Raw genomic sequence first — 27,899 nt, forward strand, 5'->3', positions numbered from 1 at the left:
ATAACACCCCATGCGGAGGCGGGAGATGTTTACTGTCCCATCTCACGGGTTCTTAAGGGCTGCTGACTGTGTATCACGGCTGAGTGCCTTAAAATACCTCCGCACTATTTCCCACTCAGCAGGGGCATACAAGAACTTTGCTACCTTGGAGAGAAGTGTTTTATAAATAGCATTATTTGGGTTGAGAGTAGTATGATTCCCTGCTACAACTACATATTTGTATAAGTCAGCAGGCAAAACTTCCTCTTCCCTTTCCTCAGTCCCTTCTAATATTTAACTTCGAAAGCAACTGCAAAGGTTTGAGGTTATTTACCTAAGTCCTAATTACCATATAAATCTTTTGTACCCTTTAGTAATTGTTAGTGTGCAAGGCTAGGAAACATGTTGCTCACAGTACAAGGCATCAGAGAGATCATTTTAGACTTGCAAATATTCTGACATTTCATCTGGAAAAATTAGGCCATTATACACAATCATCACAGGTTGCCAGTGTGAAATATATGCTAAAATGTTACTTATTACATATATTTTGTTGCAAGTATTAAGCCCCAAATCTAACTTAGTGTGATTTGGGGATTTGTATTCATATCCCGATTATAATCTCTGTAAAAGACTTTACAAATTTAGTTGATGTAATTCAGACTTAACTTTTTGCTCCAACTAAAGATATCATTGAGCTTTGATAGATAATAAAGAGGTAAGTAGATTTTTAGCTCTTGGTGACTATTTCAATGAAATGGGCATGAACTACAGTTTGTTTTTTCCAGTCAAAAGGGGGAAAGGGAAGAAAAGAACTAACATTTATCTACTGCCTGCTTCGATTACATGTATCACTTCATTTCACCATCACAACAATTCTGTAACTAAGTATTAGTATCACTTGCTTATAATCAGGAACAGTGAGATTGGGGTAAACGTTCTCTTCTCAGCAGAGCTACAGTGAACCCCGTCCTTTTATCCTTTTGACAACACATGCCCTTGCATTAATTAGTAGGGAATGATAATAGATTCCATCACAGAAGAACGCAGTTCTAATTTTTTTATCTTCAAAAAGAGGCTATATTTTCACATCTAAATATCACTTTTGTCCTCTCAATTTTAGCAATGCTTGTTCACAATATTTGTTGTGTTTAGTAATTAACTTCCCTATTGAAATTTAGTAACTTTCTACAAGAAGAGAGAGTAAATTACCTTCTTGTTTTCCTTGAAATATCTATTTGATCTTTAAAAAAAATTCTTGTTTTTGTAAAGATCCATACACAGAAAGCAGATCATTAGGAAATAGTCTGGCTGTAGTATTCATTCTTGTAGGAAAAAAACTGAATAAAGGAGGAATTAAAAAAAGAATAAAGGTAAAATCTTTACATTGGAGGTTTAAAGTAAGACCTATTGGGTTTTTTTTGTTTTTTGTTTTTTGTTTTTTTGCGGTACGCGGGCCTCTCACTGTTGTGGCCTCTCCCGTTGCGGAGCACAGGCTCCGGATGCACAGGCTCAGCGGCCATGGCTCACGGGCCCAGCCACTCCACGGCATGTGGGATCCTCCCGGACCGGGACACGAACCCGTGTCCCCTGCATCGGCAGGTGGACTCTCAACCACTGCGCCACCAGGGAGGCCCCGACCTATTGGTTTTGATCTCCAAGAGGGTTTTGCAAAGGACGAGTTTCTTTGGTTCTGAAAATTTACATTAAGGTTCTGTGTACACTGGGATAGATACCATGTACTCATTTGTAGGTGACTTAGTTCACTTATCCTAGTGGATTGTAGTGCATGTATGAGAGGTTGTTAGATTTGAAAAGCATTACAGACATCAGGTAAGCTGGTCTTCTTAGGTTTGAGGCGAGGAAGCAGAGGGTTAGGTGGCTCGCCCAAGGTCGCGCAGATGGAGAGACCTCCAGTCTCCTGACTCTGGTGTAGCACTCATCCTGCTTCCTGAGTCACAGCATGTATCACACTTCTTCACCTCTGCATTTTCAAACACCTAACAAGTGTAAGTATAGCTAGAGCTCTACATCTTGCTGCTGACATGTCTTAATTTGACCCGTTTTAATGAAGAAGTAATAAAGCAGCCAGAGTCAGAGTGGCATCCTGGGAGGAAATTGGGTTTTTGAGACACAGCTAAGATTCAGTTTTTGCTCAGCTTCTTGTTGCTGTGTGTCCTTGAGCAAGTACATCATTTCTTTCTGCTTCATTTTCCTTATCTGTAAAATGGAGAAGCTGAAGCTGTCTCTTGTATTTTGGGGAGGATTAAAGAGATGATGTATGTGAATTACACATAGTAGATATTTCTGAAATGATAGCTATAAGATGAAATGTCATCGTGATCTTCAGTTATTCAAAGGTATTTCAGGGCTCTTTCTAAAATTTCAGACCAGATGGTAGCATTTATGAAGACTAGTACAAATCATTAAGCATTTGTCTGCTAAAGCTCTCTGCTCTTTGAGGCAGTTAGGTTTGTTTTCTGCAAGGTAGGTAGAGATGAGAAAGGAATTAAGTCCCTAAAAGAAGTGAAAGGTTTCTGAAAAATGTATTCCCCGTCTTTGGCCTTCCCTGATGGATGCTAAGTCCATTAGGTTTCCCCTCTCAGTCAGAACATGAAGATGTGACTTGGAATGCTGTGGCCACGTCTTCTGCCTGAGTGTGTCAACTGCCTTCATCAACACTGGCCAGGGTCGGGGTGGCTTTTATTCTTCCCTGTTGTGACAGACAGATGCCCTGTCACTATGTTTTTTTATTTGAAATTTCCCAGTTGAAGAGAGAAGGAAGCTACTCTTGAGAGCATTATACAGCAGTTTAAAGCAGTTGTACTTTTTTTGAATTTACAGAAGGTCTTTTGCCAAACACTCCTGTCCTGATCATTTAGCGTGGAAGAGAGAGATGAGGTGCAGACTCATCACTCATCCCTTCCCCCTTGCAGTGAACACTCATTTTCACCACCCTGTTCCCCTTCACCCCCCCAACCTGCGCTCAGATTTGTGCTGGACCTCTTCATTCCAGCTTTCTGTTCCCGCAAAGACTGCTATAAACCTTGATTTTGAATTATAGTTAATGAAACTAAAAAACTAAAATAAAATGACATCAGAACTGTCTCTCCTTTTTTTTTTCTTCCACTTAGGAAAAAGAGCACTCCATCTTTTGCCATCACTGTCTTTGGGATCAACCCCTCTTTAGAAAACACCACTTTTGCCATGTCCTCAGAGGCTTGGGATCCACTTGTCCTGACATTTCATGGAACCTTTCTAGAAAAGCAGTCTCAAGGGTTTTCCTACAGATGTCTGTCAGGACCTCAGCTCCCACTCATATGAGTGTGCTGCAGCCTGTTTTAGAGATGTAAAAGGAAAACTACTGTTTTTTCCCTACAGTCTACCCACAGAACACGTCTGACACTAGATGAGTACGTTTTTCTCCCTACACCAACCAGTTCTCTGACTCTACCAGGGAGTCATACAATTCAACTCAGTTCTGACACTATACTTGGAGTTGGCATCAGATAAGGGCTCAGTCCCACAAGACTGCTCCAATGTCAGATGCCTCTGCTGCTTCTGACCCCCTCCTTGGGTTTGCTAATTTGCTAGAATGGCTGACAGAACACAGAGAAATGCTTATTTCATGTTTACTGGTTTGTTATAAAGGAAGCAACTGAGGAACAGCCAGATGGAAGGCAAAGGCAAGGTATAGGGAAGAGGCTTTCATAAATGTGAGAGAATTCATTTCTATTGTTTCAAGTCACCCAGTTTATAACTTTGTTACAGCAGCCCTGGGAAAAGAATACAGACAGTAATAAAATACTTATTTAAAATTGCTCCAAAGTCCCTGCAACACTCGTTTTCAGGGGGTCTTCATTGGCCCAGCCAGCCAATTTGTCCCACACGGCTCCATAAGGCGTCCCCTGACATAGCATTCGCTTAGGAGAATATTAAGGTAGGAAGCACCACATGCCAGCAGGGCAATGTCATGCATTTTCTTCAGTGGGGGTTCTCTCGACAGCAGTCAGGGGTTATTTCTGGCTCCCCAAGGGAGTCTAACTTCAGTTTTTCCCTCATAGTAACTTTTGAGAACTTGGGCAGGTTTTCCAGTCTCCCTGAGCCTCTGCATCTTCACCGTGTGGATGCAGCCCTCTCTCCACAGTGGGAATGACACAGTGAGACCCACAGGCTGGTGGCGGTGTTGGTGAAGATTAAGTTTAAATGTTCATGTGCATCACAAAACTACTGTGGGCTGCAGATGACAGGCCCCAAAGAGAAGAGGGGTCCGGGGCTCCCTGGAGGGTCTACCTCCAGCTAACATTAGGAACTTAATGCACATTTGCTATTTTCTGTCATCCCTTTAAGCTTCTAACTCAAATTAGTGATTTCTAAATATATAAGGTTTCAAAACATGAAGATTTTTAAATCTTTATAATCTTTAGGTCGCATGCTTTCCAACTTCTTAATAATTATCCGCCAGACCTTGATTAGCCTCTTCTTCCCTCAGAATATCCCATCTAATCTGCTTCCCTCATAATTAATTCCTCATTATGCCAAATCTGAGCTAGTATCTTCCTCAAGGTTTTTACAAGCCCTGTCACACACAAACCCTTCTAGAAAACTAAAATGTGCGGCTAAAAAGCCATTAATAAACTCTCCTTCTGTGTGTCATCTTTGGAGAAATGTCTGTTTAGGTCTTCTGCCCATTTTCTGATTTGGTTGTTTGTATTCCTTCTGTGTGTCATCTTTGGAGAAATGTCTATTTAGGTCTTCTGCCCATTTTCTGATTGGGTTGTTTGTATTTTTGTTGATGAGTTGTATGAACTGTTTGTATATTTTGGAAATTAAGCCCTTGTCAGTAGCTTCGTTTGCAGATATTTTCTCCCATAGGTTATCTTTTCATTTTGTTTATGGGTTTCCTTTGCTGTGCAAAAGCTTGTGAGTTTGATTAGGTCCCATTTGTTTATTTTTGTTTTTATTTCTATTGCCTTGGGAGACTGACCTAAGAAAACATTTGTATGATTTATGTCAGAGAATGTTTTGCCTATGATTTCTTCCAGGAGTTTTATGGTGTCATATCTTTGTTTAATTCTTTAAGCCATTTTGAGTTTATTTTTGTGTATGGTGTGAGGGTGTGTTTTAACTTCATTGATTTACATGTGGCTGTCCAACTTTCCCAGCATCACTTGCTGAAGAGACTTTTTCCCACTTCATGTTCTTGCCGCCTATGTTGAAGATTAATTAATCATAGGTATGTGTGTTTTTTTTTTTCGGGGCTCTCTGTTCTGTTCCATTAATGTCTGTTTTTGTGCCAGCACCACACTGTTTTGATTACTGTAGCTTTGTAGTATTGTCTGAAGTCTGGGAGGGTTATGCCTCCTGCTTTGTTCTTTTTCCTCAGGATTCCTTTGGCAATTCTGGGTCTTTTATGGTTCCATATAAATTTTAGGATTATTTGTTCTAGTTCTGTAGGAACTGTCATAGGTAATTTGATAGGGATCACATGAAAAGATGCTCAACATCTCTACTTATTAGAGAAATACAGATCAGAACTACAATGAGGTATCACCTCACACCAGTCAGAATGGCCATCATTAAAAAGTCTACAAATAACAAATGCTGGAGAGGGTGTGGAGAAAAGGGAATCCTCTTACACTGTTGGTGGAAATGTAAATTGGTGCAGCCACTATGGCAGACAGTATGGAGGTTCCTCAAAAAACTAAAAATAGGGTTGCCATATGATCCAGCAATCCCACTCCTAGGCATATATCCAGATGAAACTATAATTCAGAAAGATACATGCACCCGCTGTGTTCATAACAGCACTATTTAAAATAGCCAAGACATGGAAACAACCTAAATGTCCATCAACAGATGAATGGATAAAGAAGGTGTGGTATATGTTTATATACAGCGGAATACTACTCAGCCATCAAAAAGAATGAAATAATGCCATTTGTAGCAACATGGATGGACGTAGAGATTATCATACTAAGTGAAGTCAGAAAGAGAAAGACAAATACCATATGATATCACTTAAATGTGGAATCTAAAATGTGATACAAATCAGCATATCTACAAAATGAAAACAGACTCACAGATATACAGAATAGACTGTGGTTACCAAGGGGGAGTGGTGGAGGAGGGAAGGAATGGGAGTTTAGGATTAACAGAGGCATACTATTATATATAGAATGGATAAACAACAAGGTCCTACTGTATACCACAGGGAACTATTGATATATTCAATATTCTGTGATAAACCATAATGGAAAAGAATATGAAAAAGAATATATATATATATAACTGAATATATATATATATAATGGAATCACTTTACAGAAATTTACAAGTATAACATTGTAAATCAACTATACTTCAATAAAATTTTTTTTAAAAAACTGTTTATGTATGGGCTTCCCTGGTGGCGCAGTGGTTGAGAGTCCGCCTGCCGTTGCAGGGGACACAGGTTCATGCCCCGGTCCGGGAAGATCCCACATGCCGCGGAGCGGCTGGGCCCGTGAGCCATGGCCGCTGAGGCTGCGCGTCCGGAACCTGTGCTCCCCAACGGGAGAGGCCACAACAGTGAGAGGCCCGCATACCACAAAAAAAAAAAAAAAAAAAAGTTTATGTAAAGCTCCTGGCTGATGATAACACTAATTACAGCTAATTCCCACCTACCAAATATAAAACCAGAAGAAAAAGAAAACTTGTGGAATTTTGTTTTATCTTGATTTGGGGGGAATTTTCTTCCCCTTTTTCCTTTTATCTAATGGCCTAGACGTCAAGATTCCAGGTGTTTCCTTCTTTATTATGGCTGAATAATATTCCATTTTATAAATGTATGTATACACACCAAAAAATTGTATGATCTCACTTACATGGAATGTAAAAAAACCAAACTCATAGCAACAGAGCCCACATGGGTGGTTGTCAGAGCTGGGGGGTAGGGGGAGTGCATGAAATGGGTGAAAGTGGTCAAAAGGTACAAACTTCCAGCTATAAGATAAGTAAGTTCTGAGGATGTAATGTATAGCTTGATGACTATAGTTAACAGTACCATATTGTTTAACTTCTATATTTCAATACCATATTGAAAGTTGGTAAGAGAGTAGATCTTCAAAGTTCTTATCAGAAGAAAAAAAAAATTGTAACTGTGTGAGGATGCATGTTAACTAAACTTCCCATAGTGATCATTTCATGATATATGCATATATCAAATCATTATGTTGTCCACCTTAAACTTATTCAGTGTTATAGGCCAATTATATCTTAGTAAAACTGGGAAAGAAAAAAAAAGATTCCAGGTGTTATCAGATAATCTACCCTCTTTTGGGCTCAAGACCCATGTATTTAGTTATATGTTTAGTCCAACCTTGTGGATATTCTGTTAGACTTTGTATTTGCTGAATTTGAAACACCTCTATATTTCCTCCCCAAAGTCTCTTCCTCCTGTGTTCTTCATCTCAGATTTTTATCATCACCTACCCAGGTATCCAGTCTAGAGATTGGAATGCATTGTTCTCAAACTTGGTGTATGTTAGAATCACCTAAGGGACTTTAAAGACTGTAGCTGGCCAGACCACAAGGCAGACTGGTTACTCGGAAATCTGGAAGTGGCACACAGGCATCAGGTTTTGTTTTTTTTCCTGAGCTTTCTATTGATCTATAATATACAAAAAGTATAGTGCTCAAATCATAAATGTATGGCTCAATGAATTATTACAAACTGATACTGTCATGTAAAGGTACCTAGTTTAAGAAACTGCCCATTGCTGCCCTTCCAGATGCAAGCTGTCCTTATTTCTAAGGCCATATAGTTCTGTCTAATTTAGACTTTTGCTTAAATGAAATCATAGAGCATGTACTCTTTAGATCTGCCTCCTTTTGCTCAACTTTATATTTCTTTTGCTGTGTGTACGTATAGTCCTTTCATTCTCATTGTTGTCTAGCGTTCCATTGTGGGAATAGAGCACAATTTATTTGTCTGTTTTCTCACTGATACACATTTGGGTGTTTCTATTTTCTGGCTATTTTGAACAGCCCATTTTTGTATATGAGTCTTACGCACATTTCTGATGGATACACGCCTACAAGTGGAATTGCTGGGGCACAGGGTGTAAGTCTTTTCAGCTTTTGTAGATAGATACTGCTAAGTTGTTTTCCAAAATGTTCTACCAGTTCTTGCTCCCACCAGCAGAATTGGACGTGTAGATGTATTTCTGGTGTATCTGTGGGGAGGAAGGTGATCTCCGCGTTTTACTCTTCCATCATCTTCCCCGATGGTCCCCACCAGCAGAATTTGAGAGTTCAGGTTGTTCTACACCCTCTGAACACTTGATGTTTTCTGAGTCTTTTTTCTTTTCTTTTTTTTCCACTTTAACCATTCCTGTGGGTATGTTTCAATGTGGTTTCATTTGCATTGGCAAAATAATGAAATTGAGCCCCTTTCAGATTAGATATTTGAATATCTTCTTTGGCGAACTGTCTGTTCAACCCTCTTGCACATTTAAAAAATTGGGTCATCTTTTTCTTAATGGTTTATAGGAGTTTTTTCTTTTTAATATTTTGGATACAAGTCCTATTTTGGATATGTGTATTGTGAGTATCTTAACATTTTTTTGGTTGCCTTTTTTTTTATTATTTGTTTGTTTTATTTTTGGCTGTGTTGGGTCTTCGTTGCTGTGTGCGGGCTTTCTCTAGTTGCGGCAGGGGCTGCCCTTCACTGAGGTGCATGGCCTTCTCATTGTTGTGGTTTCTTTTGTTGCAGAGCACGGCCTCTAGGTGCATGGGCTTCAGTAGTTGTGGCATGCAGGCTCAGTAGCTGTGGCTTGTAGGCTGTAGAGTGCAGGCTCAGTAGTTGTGGTGCATGGACTTAGTTGCTCCGTGGCATGTGGGATCTCCCGGGCCAGGGCTCGAACCCGTGTTCCCTGCATTGGCAGGCGGATTCTTAACCACTGTGCCACCAGGGAAGCCCCATTTTTTTGGTTGCCTTTTAATTCTTTCTAATGATTTCTTTTGAAAGATAGAAGTTCTTAATTTTAACACAGTCCAATTTAGAAATGCTTTTTTTATGAATAAGTGTTTGTGTGCCCTATTTTAAGAAATATTTGCGTAGTCTACAGGTCATGAGTGTGTTCTCCGATATTATTTTTTAAAAGTTGTACTGTGTTTCCTTCCATAGTTAGATCTGCAATCCACTTAGAATCAATTTTAGGTATAGTGTGAGGTAGAGTTGAGCCGATGTTTTTTCTTATAGGATCTCGTTGACCCAGTACCACCTTTGAAGGAATCATTAGTTTTAAAACCTCCCCAGGTGATGAATGGGCAGCCAGCCACTGCCCTGACACCATCCTAGATGCCCCTCTCCTTTCTCCTCACGTTTAATCAGTCACCTGATTAATGCTACCCACCACAGGAGTCTAAAATTTCTCTCTTTTCCTATTTCCTCAGGACTCATCTATTACAGTGTTTTCATAACTGGTTTCTCTGTCTCCAGTGGCTTTCCATTTTAGGAAGACCCGCTTCTCAGTTTCCCTAAGTTGATGATAGGAATCTTTTTTCCAAAATCTAAACCTGATATAATTTGAATTAAAGCCCTTTTGAAGGTCTAGATGTTAAATAACTCTCTGTCAGAAACCTTTGATGGGAGACTCTAAGCTCCTCAGCATGCAATTCAGGGCCCTTCACAGCCTGGTACCAACTCTGTGGCCTCCTCACATTGTTCCGTTTGGCCTTGCACCTAAGCCACAGACACTTTGAAGTTTCCAAATGCACCAGGCATTGTTATGTGCCTTTGCTCATAGTCGCCAGATGCCTGGAATGGCCCTTCCTACTCCTCTGCCTTTACAGCTCACTCTTCCAGAAACCCAGCTCAAGTGTCACCTGTTTCATGACCCTTCCTGGCCTTACTCTCCTAGCAGAATTCATTGCTCAATTCTGTGGTGTGAATACATTATAACCTTATTCACAGTATGGCCTGAGTCTGCCTCAGATCACAGTGAGTGGAGGCGCTCTCTGACTCTCCAACTAGACAATAAGCTCATTGAGGACAGAGACTGGGCCTTGCTTCTCTCAGAGTCTCTCTGGCATAGTCCCCCTCAGGCAATGAATGTTTTATTCATTTAATTATTCATTTAATCAGTTAATCATTCATTTTATTCATTTAATCATTTAATTCATTTCTAAAAAAATCTTTAGAAAGCTGATTTTTTGGTAAATACCACTTCACTCAGGGAGTGCAAATTCATAATTTTTCTGTATTGGGGGATACATAATTGTTTCCAGTGTCACCTATGTATTGATTTTTATTGATCTTTTTTTATCCCCTTAGGGCTTATAATTTAGCATAGGAGCCCTCTTTTGTTGGGAGAAATGAGAGCCTCTATCCTGATTCCAGGAGATTGTGTGATCAGCTTCTTGTCATTTTCCCATAAAGCACTTTTTCATGGCATAATTGAGAGATGTCGTGCTTCCAAAGAGCCAGCATTAATAATGAGTGAATGGAAAATGGGGTCTCACCCTTCTGCACTTTAAAGAAGTGGAGTCAGGAGAAATGAAAAGGCCCAGCATCCTCGGAAATCTTAAAATCTCGTGTATGTAAGGGAAACACCAGCCAGATTGCCATCAGCATGACCTGCTCTCCCAAATCATCCTATCAGATCGCAGAGTTAGTGTGTAATTAGATCTTATCAGCAGCCTCTTGCTCCATTTTAGAGCACAATAAGAGATTGTTGTGCTTTTGAGCAGGGAAGTCTTTTCTAAGGATTAGAAAAAAATGATATATACAGAAAATTGTATAAAAAACCAAAACCTTTAAATGAAATCATTCAGTCCACAGTTAATAAGTAAGCACCTGCTGTATGCTTGGCCCTTTGCTAGAATTCAGTAAGATGTAGTTTCCTAACTTGTATCAGGAAACAGACATGCAGAAAAGAGAGAAAGTATCATGTGAGATATGATCAGTGTATGTACAGGGCATGGCGGAGACATAAAATGAGGGAAGGGTCACGTATACTTGGAGGCAGTAGAGGTAAAGGGTAATTGGGAAGAACTGTAGAAAAGATGTGCCTCGTGTTGTGTTGGGCAGGTAGACAGAGAATGGGGTCATTCCAAGAAGAGGGACAGTTCTAGCAACTTCAGGAAACTGCTGAAGTTTTCTACGGCTGAAGGCCAAGGCATGCTTTCCTGGAGAAGTCTTCTATCTAAGAAGAACCACCTTAAGTAGGGGAACTTGGAAGAGTTTTAGGAATTTTCCAACTGTCTCCTTTTTTTTCAACTTTTTATCAGTGAAGAACCTGAGACTCAGAGAGGTAAAGTAACGCATACAAAATCACACAGGGAACTTGCTGGCATGTCTGATACTCATAGAAATAGCCAGCACTTATTGAATGTTTATCATGTACCAACATTGTGACATACATTATATCATCTAATCCTTGCATCATCCTAACCTTACAATGAGGGGGACGTACCATTTTACAAATGAGGAAACTGAGGCCAGAATCATCCAGCAAGAAATCTAGCCAGGATTTGGTCTCAGACAGTCTGACTCCAAAGTCTGTGTCTTAATCCCACCTTGTTAAACTGGCTGTCCTTTCTGGTTTTCCTTCCACAGTTAGCAGCTAACTCCTACCTACAGAGCTGCAGAAATTTATGTCCATCCTGAAAACAGAGTTGCACAATTGAAATACTTACAATCATTTTTATTGGCTTACTTTCAGGGCTCTATCAAGGATAAATCATAATTTTTTTTTTACATCTTTATTGGAGTATAATTGCTTTACAATGGTGTGTTAGTTTCTGCTTTATAACAAAGTGAATCAGTAATACATACACATATGATCCCATATCTCTTCCCTCTTGCGTCTCCCTCCCTCCCACCCTCCCTATCCCACCCCTCTAGGTGGTCAGAAAGCACTGAGCTGATCTCCCTGTGCTATGCGGCTGCTTCCCACTAGCTATCTATTTTACGTTTGGTACTGTATATATGTCCATGCCACTCTCACTTTGTCAAAGCTTACCTTTCCCCCTCCCCATATCCTCAAGTCCGTTGTCTAGTAGGTCTGTGTCTTTATTCCTGTCTTACACCTAGGTTCTTCATGACATTTTTTTTTTCTTAAACTCCATATATATGTGTTAGCATACGGTATTTGTCGTTTTCTTTCTGACATACTTCACTCTGTATGACAGACTCTAGGTCTATCCACCTCATTATAAATAGCTCAATTTCGTTTCTTTTATGGCTGAGTAATATTCCATTGTATATATGTGCCACATCTTCTTTATCCGTTCATCGGATGATGGACACTTAGGTTGTTTCCATCTCCTGGCTATTGTAAATAGAGTTGCAGTGAACATTTTGGTACGTGACTCTTTTTGAATTATGGTTTTTTCAGGATATATGCCCAGTAGTGGGATTGCTGGGTCATATGGTAGTTCTATTTGTAGTTTTTTAAGGAACCTCCATACTGTTCTCCATAGTGGCTGAACCAATTCACATTCCCACCAGCAGTGCAAGAGTGTCCCCTTTTCTCCACACCTCCTCCACCATTTATTGTTTCTAGATTTTTTGATGATGGCCATTCTGACCAGTGTGAGATGATATCTCATTGTAGTTTTGATTTGCATTTCTCTAATGATTAGTGATGTTGAGCATTCTTTCATGTAATTGTTGGCAGTCTGTATATCTTCTTTGGAGAAATGTCTGTTTAGGTCTTCTGCCCATTTTGGATTGGGTTGTTTGTTTTTCTGTTATTGAGCTGCATGAGCTGCTTGTAAATTTTGGAGATTAATCCTTTGTCAGTTGCTTCATTTGCAAATATTTTCTCCTGTTCTAGGGTTGTCTTTTGGTCTTGTTTATGGTTTCCTTGGCTGTGCAAAAGCTTTGAACTTTCCTTAGGTCCCATTTGTGTATTTTTGTTTTTATTTCCATTTCTCTAGGAGGTGGGTCAAAAAAGATCTTGCTGTGATTTATGTCATAGAGTGTTCAGCCTATGTTTTCCTCTAAGAGTTTGATAGTGTCTGGCCTTACATTTAGGTCTTTAATCCATTTTGAGCTTATTTTTGTGTATGGTGTTAGGGAGTGATCTAATCTCATACTTCTACATGTACCTGTCCAGTTTTCCCAGCACCACTTACTGAAGAGGCTGTCCTTTCTCCACTGTACATTCCTGCCTCCTTTATCAAAGATAAGGTGACCATATGTGCATGGGTTTATCTCTGGGCTTTCTATCCTGTTCCATTAATCTATATTTCTGTTTCTGTGCCAGTACCATACTGTCTTGATTACTGTAGCTTTGTAGTAGAGTCTGAAGTCAGGGAGCCTGATTCCTCCAGCTCCGTTTTACATTCTCAAGGTTGCTTTGGCTATTTGGGGTCTTTTGTGTTTCCATACAAATTGTGAAATTTTTTGTTCTAGTTCTGTGAAAAATGCCAGTGGTAGTTTGATAGGGATTGCGTTGAATCTGTAGATTGCTTTGGGTAGTAGAGTCATTTTCACAATGTTGATTCTTCCAATCCAAGAACATGGTATATCTCTCCATCTATTTGTATCATATTTAATTTCTTTCATCAGTCTTATAATTTTCTGTATACAGGTCTTTTGTCTCCTTAGGTAGGTTTATTCCTAGATATTTTATTCTTTTTGTTGCAATGGTAAATGGGAGTGTTTTCTTGATTTCACTTTCAGATTTTTCATCATTAGTGTATAGGATTGCCAGAGATTTCTGTGCATTAATTTTGTATCCTGCCACTTTACCAGATTCATTGATTAGCTCTAGTAGTTTTCTGGTAGCATCTTTAGGATTCTCTATGTATAATATCTTGTCATCTACAAACAGTGACAGCTTTACTTCTACTTTTCCTATTTGGATTCCTTTTATTTCCTTTTCTTCTCTGATTGCTGTGGCTAAAACTTCCAAAACTATGTTGAATAAGAGTGGTGAGAGTGGGCAACCTTGTCTTGTTCCTGATCTTAGTGGAAGTGTTTTCAGTTTTTCATCATTGAGGACGATGTTGGCTGTGGGTTTGTCATATATGGCCTTTATTATGTTGAGGAAAGTCCCCTCTATGCCTACTTTCTGCAGGGTTTTTATCATAAATGGGTGTTGAATTTTGTCAAAAGCTTTCTCTGCATCTATTGAGATGACCATATGGTTTTTCTCCTTCAATTTGTTAATATGGTGTATCACATTGATTGATTTGTGTATATTGAAGAATCCTTGCATTCCTGGAGTAAACCCCACTTGATCATGGTGTATGATCCTTTTAATGTGCTGTTAGATTCTGTTTGCTAGTATTTTGTTGAGGATTTTTGCCTCTATGTTCATCAGTGATATTGGCCTGTAGTTTTCTTTCTTTGTGACATCGTTGTCTGGTTTTGGTATCAGAGTGATGGTGGCCTCATAGAATGAGTTTGGGAGTGTTCCTCCCTCTGCTATATTTTGGAAGAGTTTGAGAAGGATAGGTGTTAGCTCTTCTCTAAATTTGATAGAATTCGCCTGTGAAGCCATCTGGTCCTGGGCTTTTGTTTGTTGGAAGATTTTTAATCACAGTTTCAATTTCAGTGCTTGTGATTGGTCTGTTCATATTTTCTATTTCTTCCTGATTCAGTCTTGGCAGGCAGGTTGTGCATTTCTAAGAATTTGTCCATTTCTTCCAGGTTTTCCATTTTATTGGCATAGCATTGCTTGTAGTAATCTCATGATCTTTTGTATTTCTGCAGTGTCAGTTATTACTTCTCCTTTTTCATTTCTAATTCTATTGATTTGAGTCTTCTCCCTTTTTTTCTTGATGAGTCTGACTAATGGTTTATCAATTTTGTTTATCTTCTCTAAGAACCAGCTTTTAGTTTTATTGATCTTTGCTATCGTTTCCTTCATTTCTTTTTCATTTATTCCTGATCTGATTTTTATGATTTCTCTCCTTCTGCTAACTTTGGGGGGTTTTTGTTCTTCTTTCTCTAATTGCTTTAGGTGCAAGGTTAGGTTGTTTATTCGAGATGTTTCCTGTTTCTTAAGGTAGGATTGTATTGCTATAAACTTCCCTCTTAGAACTGCTTTTGCTGCATCCCATAGATTTTGGGTCGTCGTGTCTCCATTGTCATTTGTTTCTAGTTATTTTTTGATTTCCTCTGTGGTTTCTTCAGTGTTCACTTCGTTATTAAGTAGTGTATTGTTTAGCTTCCATGTGTTTGTATTTTTTACAGATCTTTTCCTGTAATTGATATCTAGTCTCATAGCGTTGTGGTCAGAAAAGATACTTGATACAATTTCAATTTTCTTAAATTTACCAAGGCTTGATTTGTAACCCAAGATATGATCTATCCTGGAGAATGTTCCATGAGCACTTGAGAAAAATGTGTATTCTGTTGTTTTTGGATGGAATGTCCTATAACTATCAATTAAGTCCATCTTGTTTAATGTATCATTTAAAGCTTGTGTTTCCTTATTTATTTTCATTTTGGATGATCTGTCCATTGGTGAAAGTGGGGTGTTGAAGTCCCCTACTATGAAAGTGTTACTGTCAATTTCCCCTTTTATGGCTGTTAGTATTTGCCTTATGTATTGAGGTGCTCCTATGCTGGGTGCATAAATATTTACAATTGTTATATCTTCTTCTTGGATCGAACCCTTGATCATTATGTAGTGCCCTCTTTGTCTCTTCTAATAGTCTTTATTTTAAAGTCCATTTTGTCTGATATAAGAATTGCTACTCCAGCTTTCTTTTGGTTTCCATTTGCATGGAATATCTTTTTCCATCCCCTCACTTTCAGTCTGTATGTGTCTCTAGGTCTGAAGTGGGTCTCTTGTAGACAGCATATATATGAGTCTTGTTTTGTATCCATTCAGCCAGTCTGTGTCTTTTGGTGGGAGCATTTAATCCATTTACATTTAAGGTAATTATCGATATGTATATTCCTATTCCCATTTTCTTAATTGTTTTGGGTTTGTTATTATACGTCTTTTCCTTCTCTTGTGTTTCTTGCCTAGAGAAGATCCTTTAGCATTTGTTGTAAACTGGTTTGGTGGTGCTGAACTCTCTCAGCTTTTGCTTGTCTGTAAAGCTTTTAATTTCTCCATCAAATCTGAATGAGATCCTTGCTGGGTAGAGTAATCTTGGTTGCAGGTTTTTCTCCTTCATCACTTTCAATATGTCCTGCCACTCCCTTCTGGCTTGCAGAGTTTCTGCTGAAAGATCAGCTGTTAACTTTATGGGGATTCCCTTCTGTGTTAATTGTTGTTTTTCCCTTGCCGCTTTTAATATGTTTTCTTTGTATTTAATTTTTGACAGTTTGATTAATATGTTTCTTGGAGTGTTTCTCCTTGGATTTATCCTGTATGGGACTCTCTGTGCTTTCTGGACTTGATTAACTATTTCCTTTCCCATATTAGGGAAGTTTTCAACTATAATCTCTTCAAATATTTTCTCAGTCCCTTTCTTTTTCTCTTCTTCTTCTGGAACCCCTATAATTCGAATGTTGGTGCGTTTAATGTTTTCCCAGAGGTCTCTGAGACTGTCCTCAGTTCTTTTCTTTCTTTTTTCTTTATTTTGCTCTGCAGTAGTTATTTCCACTATTTTATCTTCCAGGTCACTTATCCGTTCTTCTGCCTCAGTTATTCTGCTATTGATCCCATCTAGAGTATTTTTCATTTCATTTATTGTGTTGTTCATCGTTGCTTGTTTCATCTTTAGTTCTTCTAGGTCCTTGTTAAATGTTTCTTGCATTTTCTCTCTTCTATTTCCAAGATTCTGGATCATCTTTACTATCATTATTCTGGATTCTTTTTCATGTAGACTGCCTGTTTCCTCTTCATTTGTTAGGTCTGGTGGGTTTTTATCTTGCTCCTTCATCTGCTGTGTGTTTCTCTGTCTTCTCATTTTGCTTATCTTAATGTGTTTGGGGTCTCCTTTTTGTAGGCTGCAGGTTCGTAGTTCCTGTTGTTTTTGGTGTCTGTCCCCAGTGGCTAAAGTTGGTTCGGTGGGTTGTGTAGGCTTCCTGGTGGAGGGGACTAGTGCCTGTGTTCTGGTGGCTGAGGCTGGATCTTGTCTTTCTGGTGGGCAGGTCCACATCTGGTGGTGTGTTTTGGGGTGTCTGTGGACTTATGATTTTAGGCAGCCTCTCTCCTAATTGGTGGGGCTGTGTTCCTGTCTTGCTAATTATTTGGCATAGGGTGTCCAGCACTGTAGCTTGCTGGTCGTTGAGTGAAGCTGGGTGTTGGTGTTGAGATGGAGATCATTGGGAGATTTTTGCCATTTGATATTCCATGGAGCTGGGAGGTCTCTTGTGGACCAGTGTCCTGAAGTTGGCTCTCCCACCTCAGAGGCACAGCACTGAGTCCTGGCTGCAGCACCAAGAGCCTTTCAGCCACATGGCTCAGAATAAAAGGGAGAAATAGTAGAAAGGAAGGAAGGGAGGGAGGGAGGGAGGGAGGAAAAGAAATAAAGAAAGAAAGAAGGAAAGAAAGAAAAGAAAGAAAGAAGATAAAATAAAATAAAATAAAGTTATTAAAATAAAAAAATTATTATTAAGAAAAAAAAATTTTTAATAGAAAAACAAACAAGAAAATGGATGGATAAGAACCCTAGGACAAATGGTGAAAGCAAAGCTATACAGACAAAATCTCACACAGAAGCATACACATACACACTCACAAAAAGAGGAAAAGGGGAAAAAATAATAAATCTTGCTCTCAAAGTCCACCTCCTCAATTTGGGATGACTCGTTGTCTATTCATGTATTCCACAGATGCCGAGTATATCAAGTTGATTGTGGAGCTTTAATCCGCTGCTCCTGAGGCTGCTGGGAGAGATTTCCCTTTCTCTTCTTTGTTCTCACAGCTCCCAGGGGCTCAGCTTTGGATTTGGCCCCGCCTCTGCATGTAGGTCGCCGGAGGGCGTCTGTTCTTCTTTCAGACAGGACGGGGTTAAAGGAGCAGCTGATTCGGGGGCTCTGGCTCACTCAGGTCGGGGGGGAGGGAGGGGCACAGAGTGCGAGGCGAACCTGTGGCGGCAGAGGCCGGCGTGACGTTGCACCAGCCTGAGGCGCGCCGTGCGTTCTCCCGGGGAACTTGACCCTGGATCCCAGGACCCTGGCAGTGGCGGGCTGCGCAGCTCCCCAGACGGGAGGTGTGGATAGTGAGCTGTGCTCGCACACAGGCTTCTTGGCGGCGGCAGCAGCAGCCTTAGCGTCTCATGTCCGTCTCTGGGGTCCGCGCTGTTAGCCGCTGCTCACGCCCGTCTCTGGAGCTCCTTTAAGCAGCGCTCTTAATCTCCTCTCCTTGTGCACCAGGAAACATAGAGGGAAGAAAAAGTCTCTTGACTCTCCCACCCGTCCACACTTTTTCCCGGACTCCCTCCCGGCTAGCTGTGGCGCACTAACCCCTTCAGGCTGTGTTCACGCTGCCAGTCCTCTCCCTGCACTCCTACCGAAGCCTGAGCCTCGTCTCCCAGCCCCGCCCGCCCCGGCGGATGAGCAGACAAGCCTCTTGGGCTGGTGAGTGCTGGTCGGCACCTATCCTCTGTGCGGGAATCTCTCCATTTTGCCCTCCACACCCCTGTGGCTGCGCTCTCCTCCGTGGCTTCGAAGCTCTCCCCTCCGCCGCCCGCAGTCTCCGCCTGTGAAGGGGCTTCCTAGTGTGTGGAACCCTTTCCTCCTTCACAGCTCCCTCCCACTGGTGCAGGTCCTGTCCCTATTATTTGTCTGTTTATTCTTTTTTCTTTTGCCCTACCCAGGTACGTGGGGAGTTTCTTGCCTTTTGGGAGGTCTGAGGTCTTCTGCCAGTGTTAGGTATTCTGTAGGAGTTGTTGCACGTGTAGATGTATTTCTGATGTATCTGTGGGGAGGAAGGTGATCTCCGCATCTTACTCTTCCGCCATCTTCCCCCTCTCCCATCATAAATTTTTATCAGTTTAGATATTGGACCATCAGCCACTGTGTCAGTCAGAGTTCAATAAGGGAAGCAAAGACATGATGGATACTATGGACTAAGAGATTTATTAAAGGAACTAGAGCTTGTACAGTTGTAGGAAGATCTGGGTAAATAAAGGCCAAAAAAGTAGAGTTAAGGATCAGAGAAAGTTCACTGACCAGCCCTGACCCAGGTAAACAAACTTACAGGAATCTGGCAGGTAGGCAGGCCCAGCTGCTGGAGCAGCACTGCACAGGGCAGCTGACGTGGAAGGCTGCGGAAGACTGTTGTCTCTTTAAGGTTACCACCTCTGTGTGCAGCGGAAGCTCTGTGGTGGGCCTGGGGGCACTCGTGGTCAGCAGAATCAGCATTCAAGAAGAGCTGGGCACAGAGTATGAAATCGAGGACAAACTGGGACCTGTGTTCACCTCAGCCTTCCGAGTGTGTGGCTGCTGCTTCACCTTCGCCCCTCAAATGTGCACAGCCTCACTTTGGACCAATTCTAGCTTGGAAACATGCAGGGGAGCGTTCTGGGAAATGTAGTTTCCCATACAACCAAGTTGACAGTGGAACACTTCACACACATTTCTAGAAAGGGAACACGGAGGGTAGAAAGGAGTGCTTGCCCCTGTCTCCTGTGCCTATGGTGTGTGTCTGTGCTAGTTGCTCTTTTAGCTGTTTATCACTGAATCCTGATAATAACTTTCAGAATTAAATGACTTTTCAGGGATACACAGCTAGCAAGATTTGGAGCCTGGATTTTTACCTGTGTTTGTATGAACCAAAGCTAATGTTTATTGTAATGCTCTATGCTGTTTTCCATGACAGACAAGACCTAATGGTCTGTTTTCCTGTTTGATCATTTGGATTAAGAAATATATATATATATATATATATATATATATATATTTTTTTTTTTTTTAACACTAAGATTTAGCAGAAATACTGGGTTTTCAACATTCCCAGTTAGTTACCATGCTAGTTGCTTAGGAGAGACTGAGCAGTGACTCACAGGGACACCACTTTTAGGTCAGAGGAAAATAACACCATTTGGCAGTGCGAGGAGAGCTTCTGTTTCACTCTCCGCAGAGCTTTGACTTCCCTTTGGCTGTGCCCAGAATTAGAAAGCTCTTCAAGGGATGGTACAGATTATGCTTCAGAGTCCAGAGCTGATACGGATTGAGCTTTGACTGCCCCTGTTTCTCTCCCTGAATAGATAGTATAAATTTTTGAGGACAAAAAAGAAACTGCTCCCCCTCCCCTTTTTAACAGAAGACAAAACAATGGAAGCCCTTTGGGGGAATAAATTAGCTTTCTTGGTCATCCTAATTTTACTTCCTGCTGTTTCAGTTCACCAGATACCTTTGCTTCCAGAAATCACCTAGATGTGGACTCATCGAGACCTTGCCTCTGATGGTTTTTTCCTTGATGGCATTTCACCTGTTAATCCTTATGAACTTTTCTCTTCCTAGCCAATTCTCTGTATACCACTGAACATACTTTTCAGCAGAACTTTTTGGTGGAAACACCCTTGAGGTTAGAGCAGTGCCCAGACTGTGAAGATACTGTGAGTAGTTTATGCAGTTCAGCCACTAAATTAGGTCTACTGATGGAAAAAGAAGTGGGAAATATGTTACATTTACTACTTCCTAATGGAAGTAATATATGCTCATATTATAAAAAAATAAAATATTTTTTAAAGCTTTTTACAAAAAACAGCAGTCCTCCTGGAGTTACTTCCCCCATTTCCATTTCCCAGAAGCAACACATCTTTCCCCTCTCTCATTTTTCCAGTATGTTTATAGCATAATTTATGTTGGATCAGTATTCAGTATTTACATTTTACACCCTTGTAAAACTTGTACAGATCTGAGACATACAGAATAATATGGTTATATTTCTTTTCTTATACAACCTTTTTGTTTTTCCTGGAGTTAATAATTGTTTTAATTTTCAGTTTCTTAACTTTTTGTGTACCTTTCACTGATTCTTTCCCTAACCCTCTGCCACAGATATGAATTTCCTGTCAATACATTGAAACATGCCAGGTGTCAATCATCTTTCAGATATGTATCTGATGCTGCATTCTAGATTGGTTACTGTCTTAGTTTGGGTCCCCCCAGAAGTAAACCATGTGCATGGGTGTAAGCACAAGTGGTTGATTTAGAAGATGATTCCAGGAAATCCTGTTAGGAGATTAGGAAAGGGGAGGAGGCCAATGAAGGGTGCATTATAAAGCAAGGTACAGTAGTGGACAACTATAACCTGATTCCAGTGGGGATCACGGGGAGCCTATAGTTCCCTGTAGCTCATGGCTCCCTGAGCTGCATGCACCTGGTTATGTATAGTGTCAGCTGCAGTTGGTGCTCAATGCCTGATGCACAAGGACCATCTTGGGATCTCCCTTTATCATCATTTTTACCTCTTTTCTTACACTGGATCCCTTTTTCTGGATCTCTTAACCTGTCCCTTTTCTCAACTGACACCTTTGTTTTGGTAGAATGCCTCTTCCATTGACCTTGGGAAGACAAATTAAAATCTTCCTTGTGTATTTGAAAATGTCATATGTTACTTTTATACTTCATTGATAATTTGAATTTAGGATTATAGATTATTTCCTCCAAAAATGTTGGAGTCATTGCTTCATTGTTTTCTGAGGAAATTTCTCATGTTGTTCATGGTTTTCTCATGTTCAGTGACCTTCTAATACTTGATACTTTGTGTGTAGCCTATTTTTTCCTCTCTGAAAGGTTTTAGGACTGTCTTTTTGTCTCCAGTGTTATGAAATTTCATGTTAATAGTCCTTGGTAGGATCCTTTTATCCATTGTCCTGGGCATTCGATCGACCCTTTCAATCTGGGAACACGTTTGTTAGTTCAGAGATTTCTTGAACTTTTACAAAGAATTTCTTCCCCTTCCAGTTCTGTGTTCTTTCTTTTTGGAGCTTCTATTATTCAGCTGCTAGACCTCCTGGACTGATCCTGATTTTATGTTTTCTTTCTGATTTTTTTAATCTCTGGTTTTTTGTTCTACTTTTGGGGGGATTTGCCTCAACCTCATCATCTGTGCTTCTGTTGATTTTTTTAAATTTTATGTTTTATTGAAATTCATATTTAAAGTTAAATTATATTTTAATTTCTAAGAGTTCTCTGTTTCTTTTTTATTTCATTGATAAAGTATCTTAGACACCTAAGAATGTTAATGATAGTTATTTTTCTTTCCCTGAGTTGTTTGGTTTTTACAATTTCCTTGTTTGTTTTGCCTCTTTCATGTTAGAAACTTTCTTCAAAGTCTGATGTTAGTGGCTAACCTTTTCCTCTTAGGTGTAGGACAGTAAAGCTGGTCAAGGGAGGGTGCTTATTTACTATTATAGCTTCATTCTAGGGTAATCAGCCTGAAGTTGTTGCATTGGGTGCTTCCAGCTGTGAATATCTGTAGGTCTCTTCTCTTGAGTCGGTTGTATTCCCCAGAGAAGAATCTTCCAGTCTTCTGCCCAGAGGATTCAAACCTGACTGCCAGTTCTCTAGGGCAGGGCTCGCCAACCCCCGGGCCACGGACCGGTACAGGTCCTCGGCCTGTTAGGAATCAGCAGGAGGTGAGCAGTGGGCGAGCCGTGGAAAAATTGTCTTCCACAAAACCAGTCCCTGGTTCCAAAAAGGTTGGGGACCGCTGCTGTAGGGGACCAGTAGGGGAAGTGTGCTGGCAAGTCTCACAGTTCACAGTCTGGACTGGCCCTAAAGCCCTGTTTTCAATATAGGTCAGGTAGCTTCTCTCTGCAAAAGAACTCTATTAGATTGCTACACTTTTTATTCTTCATAAAAAAAACAAGTTTTCTAGTTCCCATTCTCTTTTATGATTCAAAAGGCTGTCAGTCACGTGAGCCATAGGATGTGGACAGAGTCTGCTTATGAAAACCACTTCCATGACCATCTACTAGTTTCTAAGATAGTCTATTTATTCGTTTATTCTTTCCTTCAGCAGTCCAGGTTAAACATCTAATGCGTGTACAGCTTTATGCTAATCCTGTCTGGGAGATACGCAGAGCAGCATACCAGTATCCTGCTCTCATGGGCCAGAGGAGAGATTGCTATTAGGAAACTGTTTCTGCAGTAAACCCAGTGGGGGCAGGTTGAACTAGAATAGCAAAGGTGGGAAAGTAAAGATGGGGGCTTAGAGAGATTGTAACAATTTGAAAGAAAGGCTAAAGCTATGGCAAATATAAAGATAATGTGAAGGAGAGGAGTTAGGTCCCTTTAGAAGAGAAGAGAAGGGTCCCTAAGGGCACATCTAACTTGGTGAAGCTATCTAGCCCGAGATCATATTATAGGAATTCTAGTGTCTTAAATGTGTATTTTTCTAGGCTTCCTCTGTTTCTTCAAGTACTGCTTTTTAAAAATATATATTTATATATTTATTTATTTATTTATTTATTTATTTGGCTGTGCCGGGTCTTAGTTGTGGCATGTAGGGTCTTTTAGTTATGGCATGCGGACTCTTAGTTGCAGCACGCACACAGGATCTAGTTCCCTGGCCAGGGATCGAACCCAGGCCCCCTGCATTGGGAGCGTGGAGTCTTAACCACTGGACCACCAGGCAAGTTCCTTCAAGTACTGCTTTTAAAAATCATTTAAAAATAATTATGTTAACACTTAAAAATGGTTAATTCAGACATCTGATGATGTTTCTCAAGAAAACAGAAATTTTACTAATCCAAGAGTCTTAAAAATAGTTAATAGCTGTGAATAAATTTAAAAGCTGGTCTCTTCAAATATATGAATCAATAAGTATTTTAGATGATTTGAAGAAATAAGCTAATAGAATATGGTTTTCTCCCCCCTTCTCGTGAAAATGTAGAACATATTCAAGATGTTCCTAAGTAATTAATGGAAGAATTGAACAACATAATCGAACAACAGTGAAAATGATAAATTTGAAAATCAGCCACAGTATATTAAACTGTTACAGTTATTTCAGGTAATTGTTTACCGGAAGACAGCTCTTAGCGGAACCAAGATCTAAGCACAAATCAGTAACCAAATTCGTAAAAGGAATAAATCTTTAGAGTGTAAAAACAGGACTTGAAGGGATTAACCACCGTGTGTGTTTTCATTCCTCGGTTTCTTTGATCTCCATTTATCTTCTTTCCTTCTGTTCATTTGGTACCTCTTATTGTCTGGTGTCTGCTTATTTCAGTTGTATTTGTGCTAATGTTACTCCTTCTTTGTGTTTCCCTGGTACCTTGTGTGTATTAGCTGTTATTGCATTTATCGCGTTTGTTGCCACTGTTACCGTATCTGACACCTCACTCTACTGTGAGCACCTTGGCAGGGACTGTGTCTTTCCTGGATTTCAGATATGGCCTATTGTAGAAAAGTCTTTGAATATATACTCTAATTATATCATTCCCCCCAAAAATGTGTCATCATGTGACATTTTCAATTTTTTAAATTTAACATGTATGATACACTTTTCTATGAGAAGCAAAGTAAAGAAAATGTGAATTTTACATTTTTTCCAGGTACCGCCAGGCTTTACATCTGTTAGCATGACTAATTGCTACTCATTATGTGATTCTAAGCTTAAAGATATTTCTCACCCGAAACCTTCTTTGCGATGCCCACTCCTACAGACTAGGGTGATGCTGTGTACTTTCGTGACTTGCTGTAATCTCCCCACATGACACTTAGTATATACACTTCACTCTAATTGCTTTTAAAATAGACGCTACCCTCAGTTCACTATAAACTTCATAAAGGCAGAGGCCATAGCTGTCTTGTTCATTATAATATCCCTGGGCAAACTTGGGAGGGTGACCTCTCATAATAATTCTCTTTGTCTGCAGATTCGACCTTTGAAGCCCAAAGTTTAAATAAAAACCTATTCAAAAGAAATGTTCAAGATGAAATGGCAGCCACTAAATGCTGGAAGTGTGTGCTTTAGCTGTGATTCTATCAGGGGTTTCTAAACAGATGGAATCCTGGGCATAATTCTCGGTTAATGTACATTCCCAACTCTGATAATGGACCTGAGAAGCCGTAGTATCGTAGCATCAAGTAAATCATTGTCTTTAACAGTGTGCTAATAAAGCTGTTTCTTCCATGAAAACTGGATTTGCCTTCTAGGCATCTTCTTTTATAAAAGTAAAAGCAAAAAAGAAATTGAAATGCTGTCTTTGTGGCACAAAACTAATTTTCAGCAGCAGTTATGTGCGAGAAAAATAATTAAGTCTTTTTAATGAACACAATATTTCTGTTCTTCATGGGACTGTTTACTGTTAGAATCTTAGTTGAGAGGTGATTTTGAAAATAGTTCTATTTTATACATGGTGTGAGTGAAACATGGCATAAGGCCCACACTGCAGGAGTTATCAGTTAATTTTCTACTTCAGTCCATAGGCTCCTAGAATTGAAATAAAAGGTAGAATCTTAAAACTTCAAGATCACATAATCCAGTAGTTTTTGAAGTGCTTTCTGTGGGCCACCCAGATCCACAGAGGGACTGAAGGGCCACAGCAATGAAGAGAGTATCAGAAAAGGCACAGGAGTAGAGAATGGACTTGAGGACACGGGGAGGGGGAAGGGTAAGCTGGGACGAAGTGAGAGAGTGGCATGGACATATATACACTACCAAATGTCAAATAGATAGCTAGTGGGAAGCAGCAGCATAGCACAGGGAGATCAGCTCGGTGCTTTGTGACCACCTAGAGGGGTGGGATAGGGAGGGCGGGAGGGAGATGCAAGAGGGAGGGGATAAGGGGATGTATGTATATATATAGCTGATTCACTTTGTTATACAACAAAAACTAATACACCATTGTAAAGCAATTATACTCCCATAAAAATGTTTAAAAAATAAAATAAAAAAAGAAAAGGCACAGGAAGACGGGCAAGATGGGATCTTCACCTGGACGAGCTTGCCTTTTCTATTAAATTCCTCTTGAGATTTTGAGAGAAAGGGAGAGTTTAGCGATTAAAAGAGCAGGTGTGTTTTTATCTGTGGACCAAGCTGCACATATTGCAGATGAAGACATTGGTGGAGGGGCAATTTTCGGTAGCTGAGCTGGTTTAGAGACCGGTGAAGGCCTGACTCCCCACCCAGCCCTGTCCCTCCTACATCACTGTTGCCTGCTTTGAAAGTCTCTTATCTCTTTGTCTTCAGCTTCCAGAGCTAAACTCAGCATGATCAACACCATGTCAAAAATCCGTGGCCAGGAGAAAGGGCCAGGCTACCCTCAGGCAGAAGCACTGCTGGCAGAGGCCATGCTCAAGTTTGGAAGAGAGCTTGGAGATGATTGCAACTTCGGTAATGTATGCTTCCTCACATTTTCATTTTTCATTCGTCCATGGGATTTTAGTGCCACTAAGAAAACTCTGTAGGAAATCATCCAAACCATTTTATATTTTGATTCTCAATTTTAGGTCTTGTCCACATGGGCCCCAAATTTCTTTTCAGACCGTTTCATCATTTGTCTTAGGAATTTTATGTATTTTCTTTTTTCCTAATGAGATCCCATCATTACAATAGCTGGGTGACACATCCGGATGCCTGGACATTTACCATTGCACGTGTCTGGCGGTAACTAGTGTTGGGACGGAGGGAACTGTCAACATGACTCATGCTGACTCAGCATGAGTCAGCACCCCACCCCATGAGCTTTCTCTTTGCTCCCTGCTCTTCTATCCAGGGTACCTAATTTGACTGCCCCAGGTGAATTCCTTCACCCCTCCCTCCTTTGACCCTCAGCCGCCATAGTAACCACCTTCTGTTTTCACTCCTTCACAATGTGAGGTCGCAGCAAATGACTGTCCTTCCTGATTGAGCCCTGTGCTCTGTTCCTGGTATTTGCTTCTGCTCAATGTGCTGGCCTTAAAGAGGTCTCCTCTAAAGGAAAGCAAGTACTTACAAAGGAGGGTAGGGAGCTTCCAAATTGCTTTTTAAAGGAAAAGCACAATTTTATGTTCTTTATAATAAGGGGTCCCTCTACCACCCATTGGGTGCATTGAGTCTATTGTACTCAGTGAACTTTCATGTACTGTCTCAGGTGGAAAATACACTGATCTCCAGAGGGCATTATATGCTGTCTGCTGTCTTGGTTGTCTTCAGAAGACAGACAGTAATCCCAGGTTTTTCGTCTGTGATGGGTGCTGTTATTGCAAGTGCATTTCACCTTCACCTTTGTTCTTTAACGAGTACAAGTGCTTAGTTATCCCCTTGCAGGCCCAGCGCTTGGTGAGGTCGGGGAGGCCATGCGGGAACTCTCGGAGGTGAAGGACTCTTTGGACATGGAAGTGAAGCAGAACTTCATTGACCCCCTTCAGAATCTTCATGACAAAGATCTGAGGGAAATTCAGGTATCTGCAGCTAGTTATTTGGGAAGTGGGCAGTTGGAATTGTACAGATGCAGGTGGCCTTCTCCTTTAGGAAACATTTTTTAAAGCTTACCGTGCATGTTGTCAGCACTGAGCATGTGAATTGCAAAACAATCCAGCACGATAAATCGAGAGAAACCAGAAATGCAGTACTTTTAGCCCCAATGTTATGATGACTGTGCCACTCCTGAGTATTACATTTGACTTCTCCACGTTCAATTTTCAAGTTTTTTCAAGCTTTTTTCTCCATGAGGGTAATATCCTTTCCCTGTGTGAAATCGCCCCCAGAAAACCACAGAATAATAAAGAAAATTTGTTAGCTTAAATACATAATTATTCTGTTACTCTGTAAACACGTGTTTTCATATTCTCATAATGTTTGTTAGGATTGAGGGAGAACCCAACTGTCCTCTTTCTAAAACATGTGGAAGAGTTTAGCTCTTCCAAATAATAAACTTCAACTGGCTTTACCTAGAACTAGGTGTGTGATGTTCGCTCACTCATTCTTTTAACAAATATTTGTTGCACTTGTCTGAAATTTGATTTCCTTGACTGTAAAATGAAGTACCACAATGTGTAGTCTCCCTGATCTTATTCTAGCTTAAATCTCCTTCAGCCCTACCACCGGCTCAAGGTCACACAGTTAGTATGTGGC

At 40.4% G+C, this 27,899-nt stretch overlaps 1 protein-coding gene across 1 annotated transcript in view; it reads left to right on the forward strand.

Annotated features, from left to right (window-relative positions):
- The window catches only part of SH3GL2 (SH3 domain containing GRB2 like 2, endophilin A1), a gene marked incomplete at its 5' end in the record, with an annotated part of 206,359 nt that overhangs the window by 170,841 nt on the left and 7,619 nt on the right, over nucleotides 1-27,899 (forward strand). The window contains 2 exons of the mRNA XM_082843598.1: nucleotides 26,034-26,177; nucleotides 27,093-27,226. Coding sequence (XP_082699724.1) covers nucleotides 26,034-26,177; nucleotides 27,093-27,226 — 278 coding nt within the window. The remainder of the gene's footprint in view (nucleotides 1-26,033; nucleotides 26,178-27,092; nucleotides 27,227-27,899) is intronic.

The sequence above is a fragment of the Leucopleurus acutus genome (genome assembly GCF_964270905.1).
Source record: "Leucopleurus acutus genome assembly, chromosome: 7".
In the NCBI taxonomy this organism is placed as follows: Eukaryota; Metazoa; Chordata; class Mammalia; order Artiodactyla; family Delphinidae; genus Leucopleurus; species Leucopleurus acutus.